This window comes from Liolophura sinensis, chromosome 13 (assembly GCF_032854445.1).
Source record: "Liolophura sinensis isolate JHLJ2023 chromosome 13, CUHK_Ljap_v2, whole genome shotgun sequence".
In the NCBI taxonomy this organism is placed as follows: domain Eukaryota; kingdom Metazoa; phylum Mollusca; class Polyplacophora; order Chitonida; family Chitonidae; genus Liolophura; species Liolophura sinensis.
This window is the reverse complement of record NC_088307.1, coordinates 4,212,419-4,219,592: the sequence shown is the minus strand read 5'-3', so window position 1 is coordinate 4,219,592 and position 7,174 is coordinate 4,212,419. Positions and strand designations below refer to the sequence as shown.

The 7,174-nt window shown below is 38.9% G+C and overlaps 1 protein-coding gene across 1 annotated transcript; it reads left to right on the top strand.

Annotated features, from left to right (window-relative positions):
* Positions 1-528: 528 nt before the first annotated feature.
* On the top strand, positions 529-2,271 carry LOC135480734 (uncharacterized). Its single transcript, XM_064760651.1, has 2 exons — positions 529-704; positions 1,129-2,271. Exon 2 carries the CDS (start codon positions 1,135-1,137, stop codon positions 2,140-2,142), a length of 1,008 nt encoding a protein of 335 aa, XP_064616721.1. The 5' UTR covers positions 529-704; positions 1,129-1,134; the 3' UTR covers positions 2,143-2,271.
* Positions 2,272-7,174: the final 4,903 nt, after the last annotated feature.

The following is a 7,174-nucleotide window of genomic DNA, read 5'->3' as shown; positions in this document are numbered from 1 at the left end:
GTTATGTTCTTTCGGGTTTGGAAAGAGAAATTTCTCGAAACTTCGTACCGTATATGTGAATTTGTTTGCTAATGTGAAGTACGAAACGTTGGGGGAGATTCGGTTAGGACCGGGTGGGGCTGACTTTTCAAACACGTGTCCAAACGTGTGAGAAATGTTGCTTATATCAGTCTCCTTGACTTTGGCTGCCCTTTTGCCTGATATAGCTTAACACGCCCCTATACCAGATCAACCTGGTTCCCAGGTTCTTAACTGCCAATGTTAATCGACTAGAATTCACTAATAGGATGTAGAAAATGTGGTTTCCGTGGCTTCGGCAGAGATCGGAAACCTGCAGTTTGTTACCTGTCCGGCCAGCTTGTGGCCAGTTACATTATCTTACCTGTAGGCTTTGAGGATTGACCAGTAAACAGTAACCAGAGAGAACAGAAGAAATCCGGACCTGACCCGATCCATACAGGGACGGCGACGCAGCAAATCTCAGGGGCTCGCTATAAAATGGCGCGGCTTTCCTTGGTTTGCCACACAACAAGCAGGGACATCTTAACACTGTATCTGAGAGACAACAGTCTTGAGCTTTTACAAAGCAGAGTTCGACACTGTCAAATCTTTGGACGAAAGAATTGGAACTATTTTCCGGTGTAACAGGACAAACAACTTTATTTTGACTTTTGTTTCAATTTCACGTACAGCAGAAACCAAAGGTGAGTTACATTTCTAGTGTGATTGAACAATTCAACGCAGTATTTCAGGGTTCCTAATTGGAACCCTTTTAATTTTGGAGTGATCACCCTGATTTTTTGAAAGCGAACATTATCAACTGTGTATGAAGAGCTTGGTTATATGATAGTCTAGGTTTCATCAAAATAGCTCTCGTTTAAGTGTTTACATGCAGTGCGAGTAAACTTTGCAAATTCTCTGTCTTTTACCTGTCAGGTTGAATATTTCACACAATAAATTTTTAACCTGAGTAAATTTAGTCTTGTAAATACCGAGTTGCTAATTATGTTTTCTAAGCTTTTTTCAGTCATTTAAGAGGTATAAAAAAGCATAAGGAAAGCTGGTCGTGCATTTGTGAACTGTAATAAAATCGAATCTCATGCTATGTGTGTTTTTTTTCTTTGACAGATATAAATGGAAAAGGACGTAGGCCGACTTGGAGAACGCGTAACCTACAAAACTCTTGAGGAACCGGAGCAGAAGATTTTTGATGGAAAGCCATTCCCTTTGATCATCACGCCGTCAGATGATGAACAGTTTGTGGACAGCACCGACGTCAACGAATGGCTGAAGGAAAAGAAGGAAGACCTCAAAGATCTTTTGCTTAAATACGCCGCCATTTTGTTCCGCGGCTTTCCCGTGGACGCCCCAGTTCACTTTGATAAATTTGTCCGGTCTCTTGGCTTCGATGCTTTCCCTTACATAGGGGGCGCTGCACCCAGAAATGTGGTGGTTGGTGACGTGTTCACCACCAATGAGGCTCCTCCAGACAAACTCATAGCTTTCCATCACGAGGTCTCACAGGCTCCAAAATCTCCTGAAACCATTTTCTTTTACTGTGATGTTCCGGCAAAGGAGAACGGTCAGACGGGAATCGTCTTATCCAATGTTGTGTACAGAGAAATGAAGAAGCGGGAACCGGATTTTGTGGCGGAATTGGAAGAGAAGGGTGTCCATTACATCCGGGTATTGCCGGACGGTGACGACAACAACTCGGCGATTGGTCGAGGATGGCAGAGCACGTACCTTGTCACCGAAAAACATGAGGCGGAAGAACGCGCGCGCGAGCAAGGCACTACCTTCAGCTGGCTTCCTGACGGCTCCATGAAAACTACCACCATGCTGCTACCGGCCATGCGCGTGGATAAAAGAACCAATAAGATGATGTGGTTTAATGCGATTGACGATGCCTACAGGGCTTATGACGACGCTAGAAACATTCCCGAAGAATCTGTCTGCTTTGGAGACGGCAAATATATGGAGGCTGACAAAATGGATGTTATGAAAGACGTCCTGGAAAGTAATGCTGTAGATTATATGTGGCGTCATGGTGACGTCATTATGATTGACAACATTCAGGTGCTTCACGCACGTCGCCCGTTTGAACATCCGCGAAAAGTGTACGCCTGGATGTGCATTTAAATTTCGTCAATCATTGCCACATGTACTCCAGTAAAAACCTGTACTTACTTATGTGGGGGCTGAAATGGCGACTTTTATTTGGAAAATACCATTTGACATAACTTTCATATGGACTCGATTTACGTTGAGGTTTAGAATAATCATCACAGTTTGGCCACTTTGAGGTTTTTAACCAATCCGATATGATTCTGATCTGTCTCAAGGGAGATAACTTTGCGGACCAATTTGTGATCGGTCAAGACATTTTGATATAGAGCGTGTGTCGGCTCTGTGAATAGCTTTACCCATCATATCATCATACATCTCTGTGTAAATCCATGTATCGTGTGTTTGTATCTAGAATAGCTGTATGGACAGAGCTAGTGGCACTTCACTGCTCACTGACGTATTTCCATCGTATTTGCTGTTACTCAGATTTTATTTATTTTTGTTATGTAATTTGTCTATTGTTGATAATAAACCACTAAAGATCTTCAAGCTGCCGTTGTTTGTGGTGTGTGCTAAGATACTGATGTTATGCATTTGAATGTTTAAAGCAGTTCTCACAGGACTGACTGAATAAGTGAGTGGGTAAATTTACCACTGGTGAGAGTGAGTGCTAGTGCTTGGGGTTTAACGTCGTACTCAACAATTTTTCAGTCATATGACGACGACGGAATCATTAGGGTGCATGTACGTGTAATGTGCCTCCTTGTTGCAGGACGGATTTTCACCGCTCTTTTATTTAGTGCAGCTTCACTGAGACGACTTACCGAAGGCAAGTAAGCCGCCCCGCCCGAGCCATTATACTGATACGGGTCAACCAGTCGTTGCACTATCCCTTTCATGCTGAATGCCAAGCGAGGAAGTTACAACTTCCTCTTTTAAAGTCTTAGGTGTGACTCAATCAAGGATTGATCCTGGATCTACCGGTCCCGAAGCGGACGCTCTACCAACTGTGCTATCCGGGCCGGTTCCACTGGTGAGACAGTGTTTCTCATCTATGAGCATTTTTTTTAACGATGTACTTAAGAATTTCTCACTTGTGTTTAATAACCGCCAGCTTCATCAGTGGAGGAAACGTGGTAGTCAACAGTAAACCGATCTGGGTCAGATACATGAGAAGCCTCCTGTCTTAAAGACGCAGATGAAACAGCGAGAGCTGGATTCGAACACGCGACCACACTCGTCAGTGACCTGATAGTCGCACCAGGGATTTAACCATCTGAGCAAGCAAGGTTCACCATCAGCCTTAATAATGTTTACAAATAATAAGGCGGAAAATGGAATAAATGTATACATATTGCGTCTCTATACTGAAGACGAACATGTGGTCAGTCTGTGTATTTCACGCTGTTTATTTGATTGTTTTGTAACGCAATATACACGCAATACTTTTTCACTTGTACGATGGTGGGAAGCATTATGGCTGGAGAAAACCTGACTTTCCGGTTTAAACCACAGACCTGAGGCATGTTATCGACAAACTTTCCCACAAGTTACGTACATATATGCACACCCTATACTGTTCGAAGATAAACGGTTTTCAACAAATTTTAGACTGTGCAAACGGCCACATGAGCGTCGTCAACCGGTTATTGTCACCAAGGACGGGTAAACAGTTGGGAAATCTACAACTTCCGTTACAATAGCCGGATTTACACATGTAGTTACAAGATAAGAAGACATACTCTAACAAAAATAAATAGTTTTGTCATGGAACGTAAAGATCTTTATTGGTCATATCTATAACTTCTAACACAAACTCTCAAAATATGTCAACATTCACATTTCAACAGGAATAAAACAATGATTTAACATTGTGCGAGACAGACAGGGAAGACACGTGGGTCAAGAACACGTGACACTCTACAGACCACGTGACCATCTGTGAACAAAATGATATTGTATATCACAAATGACGCCATGCATCAATATGTAACTGGTCAAGGATGGTATACATTTTACAACTCAATAGCCAGATAGGAAACATTTTCAAAAATGCGGCCTATGACAGGAAATAGACCGGCGACCGCCAAATAATCTGTCCAAAGTTGTTATGTATCTCAAATTATTATTTAAACTGCAACTTTTGCCTTGATCGTAGGAATGTTTTACAGATATTTCTATGTCAATTAGTCTAAGTATGAATTTTGAAGAAAAAATGACTAAAACCATAAAACAATTGAAAACATTAACAACTTCACTATTATAGCAATTGAAGACGTCACAATGGTGCACGTTTTCAGGTTAGTTCATAGAAATTGTGACTAATGTGGTACGTCCTCCAGGTTGGTCCATCAATTTGTGTGACAGAAAAAGCTGAAATTAAAGAGTTAAATTTCAGCTTATTGCCATGAGCACTAACTTAGAAGTATTCTCATAACTTCCGTTATGATTTTGTTTCACTGGGATGAGTTTGATGAAAACAGTGGATCTATTTGGATTGTTCACGATAAATACTTGTATATAGAGAGCGAACATCTAAAGCATGCATGACTTGTTTCCTAGACTTTTGCCGTCGTCGTTTTCTGTTTACTTCCAAATAGATGTAGTAGTCATATCATGCTCTTTCATATCATACTGCCTACCAATTAGGTAGGCGGTATGATACAAGCTTGGTTCATTAGATACAAGCTTGGTTCGAAATAAAATAGACGCTTTTTTTATCATGCTTGACTTTTCTCCTTATGCAGTGTTCTATAATAAAGGTTTTTGTATGAATTGGTGGCATATAGATTAAAGAATCTACCTGAGATGTTTAAGGTACGAAAAGTTCCTATATCACACAAAAAGCGTGTGTAAAATCTCATCAAGATACCATTCAAAACAGTACCAGCCCTGTGATACCCGGAGCTGGCAGCAGAAGCTATTTGTACATGCGTAGTTGTCACAAATCGACTGAATGCTACAGAAATGTCTGAAAAGAGAAATTGCTTTGGAATTTTGACATTGGACACCTGCTGTCTTCTAAATTAACTGCCTACATTTTGGTTCGGTCTTTTTGAACATGATTGAACTTTATAGATGATTTTAATGTCTTCCAGAACCGATGAAATCAAAAATGTGTAGATTTGTCTGTATTGTTAACACGGTAATGCTTTGTTTCTACAAGGACATACGGCTGTTTGATACACACATACATGTACATGTATGAATATAACGTTTTCACGATAACAGGAATTAACACATATCCAAGTTATATTTCACTCCTTAGAAACTGTCACAAATACCACCATTTTATAACTACATTAGAATATCATATCATCATTGCAATGTCATATGACCGAATCAGTCTCATATCAGACAGAAACAAACCTAAACTTTGTGGCGTTTAACGTATAACCAGGAAAGTCTCGAGAAATGACCTATCTAGATGTCAGTACTCCATCTTACCATCAGTATGCTATATTGAAAATGAATCATTCAAAAGGGATTTTTTTTTTGGTATCAGTTAAAGTATAGATTTCAATAAACTCGAAGATATTAACCATACGAGTATGTCAGAACAGGTAGATTAACTCCTGTGTTTATCTTAATTTTCTATAGAAGCCGTGGTAAAGCAAAAGATAATTAACACTTAAACATATAACGCCAATATTAATAAACATAATCCGGGTTTAATTTTAAACAAAAATGACATCACTCTTTGCCTATATTCAATGTGTATTTAACAAATATAGCATGAGTACTAACTACGAGCAAATATGCCGCTCAATTGATAGTCAGCCATAGTCACATGACAAGCTAAATTAACATGACCCTAATATAGACAACAGTAACATAAACAGATGTACACTAAAATATATGAACATAAACAATATAAAGTAAAAACAGGTTAGTTTGAATATGTATAACACGATGGGTGTAATCGGAAAATATTCCGTTAATAAACCACTAAGATGTGAGTACCCAGCATATAATGTGATAACTAGTGCGCAATGCTGTAACCAATACAAATTTATATTTAAATTTAATTTAAAAAATTTAAGTTTTTGATGTGGTAGCTAATGCAACGTTATAACCAGTATTTAATGTATAAGAAGTTGTAACCAGTGTACTAGTATAATGTGGTAGCCAATACACCGTTGTAATTATTATATAATGTAGTATTCTTTGCCAGTATATAATATAACAAACCGTGAGTATTTGGACCACCGTGTAAATGTTAGCCACACGTGCGACACGACAATTTAATCAAAGTTATAACTGTGTTTCTAAATGTAATATATACAAACGCGACAACATGATTGCACTACATATAGGCTTACAAGCGTGGCGATAGAAAATATTGATACATCTATAATGAATGCCCATATCTTGAATCTATTTATAAAATTAATTTGCAAAATAACAACAATTGCTCCTGAATTTATCCAGAACATATGACAAATGTTTGTGATAGTTGTAAAGTACACACAGAAAAGCATGCACCATTCACGCCATCTTGTAACTGATTTTCCATAAAACAAAACAAATAACGAATTGTCGTCACAGAAATGCTCACTTATTTTTTCTAAAGCACCACTACATGTGTTTGAACATTGAAAAGCATTATTTTTATATTATTTACATATCCTTGTATATATGTGGGAATTGAAAATATTGGAAGGTAAGTTAAAGTACAACGTAAACAATGAGGATTTAAAATAACGATGGCAGTGGTTTAATTTTATAACGTGATTTTTGACCGCTGCCTGGTAACACATTATCCCCGATGAGGCAGATATGGTTATGTGTAGCATGAGTAGCCTCCCCTTGTTGCGCTGTTTTACCGCTGAGTGTCACACGGGCGTCATAGGCTGAAATGCTTCATTGCATCACAAGGACGTCATCACATCAGTGGAGGATGACACGATGCACATCTCAGATAAAGAGGGATTAACTGGAAAACCGTCGTCCCAACACTAGCAATATTGGCACATAGATTTTGGTGCTCTATATGGATGTTGTATTTCGCACATTCTTAAATCTAGTAGCCATGTGGAATTCTCAAGAAGTTTTTCGTGATGAAACTTCGCGACTGTCCTAGAAGAATATTATCTGTGTTTGA

Bases quoted from the DNA above. Each gene is read 5' to 3' on its own strand.
- LOC135480734 (XM_064760651.1), top strand. From the start codon at position 1,135: ATGGAAAAGGACGTAGGCCGACTTGGAGAACGCGTAACCTACAAAACT.